This window comes from Loa loa, assembly GCF_000183805.2.
Source record: "Loa loa unplaced genomic scaffold supercont3.326, whole genome shotgun sequence".
Taxonomy (NCBI): Eukaryota; Metazoa; Nematoda; class Chromadorea; order Rhabditida; family Onchocercidae; genus Loa; species Loa loa.
In genome coordinates, this window is record NW_018108506.1 from 24052 (window position 1) to 25090 (window position 1039).

General features: G+C 38.8%; 1 protein-coding gene across 1 annotated transcript; it reads right to left on the bottom strand.

Moving 5' to 3' along the window:
* LOAG_10101 (hypothetical protein) lies at nt 1-1025 on the bottom strand (the record flags this gene model as incomplete). Its single annotated transcript, XM_020448088.1, has 3 exons — nt 1-270; nt 582-776; nt 894-1025. The coding sequence occupies 3 exons, from the start codon at nt 1023-1025 to the stop codon at nt 1-3; spliced, it is 597 nt and encodes a 198-aa protein (XP_020301737.1).
* Nucleotides 1026-1039: the final 14 nt, after the last annotated feature.

Consider the following 1039-nt stretch of genomic DNA (forward strand, 5'->3'; position numbering starts at 1 on the left):
TTAAATCCTTAATTCCGACATTTGTTCAATCTGGTCCATGTGGATTTGCGACTCTTTTTTTGTAATGCTTGTAATTGTTTGAAATTCATATAACTCGCCACCTCCGTTTCCTTTATCATTATCTTGTGCCTCTTTCTGTTTGCCGCCTTTTACCACCCCTATTTCTGTCTCAACAACCATCCATCCTGGCAGATGCTTTATGGAATTACGAATGATCAAATCCGCAATCTCTTCTATTCCTAATAATAAATATGGATTTCCCCACCTGCCCTCAGTTGGTTGAATTTCTCATTTTATCGCTTGTCATATACAGTATGCGTTCGAGTATTGAATCAACAATGTGCGCTTGGATGTTCTTCACATTTCCGGATAACTTTTGAATTCCGAAGGTTATCTTTCGGTTTCCACATCTTCTTGTAGAATCTTCTTGTGTCCACTATTCCTGTTATTAATCTTCCTGCACTCAGCGATATCTGCTTTCAGTTTGTTTGCCATTGATTCTGTAACGTAGTTACAATCACTTGGAAAGATATTAAGGCTTTTGTTATGTTTCGTGGTTCATCTGGATTGATTAGTCTTACTTCTTTCCACATCATATACGATTCCAGGATTTCATCATCCGCAACTGCGGCCGCCAGTCTTTTTCGGCTTCCGTTTGCTCCTTCACCATTCTTGAAATTTTTGCTTTGCTTCTTTGCTTCGTTGCGTTTCTTACATGAAACGCTATTGTAGCCAGAACAGCAATAAAAGCATTTTATTTTTCCTACGCAAGTTTCCTGTGAGTGGCCGTTTTCCAAACATAATTTACAAAGTTTTAACTTTCCAACATTTCGTTCATACTAGGGTAAATATCACATTTATCGTTTCAGTGGTTACTTTCACAGAAAATGTACAGTAATCGACTTGCCTAGCTCTTTCGTGGCACTCTGCTGGGACATACTACTGATCTCTTCTATGTTGTTGAGCCAACTGTCGTTCGTCTGATGCCATTTTCCCAGTTCATGTATCTCGTTGATTTTGCCCATGTATCTTTTGTCGT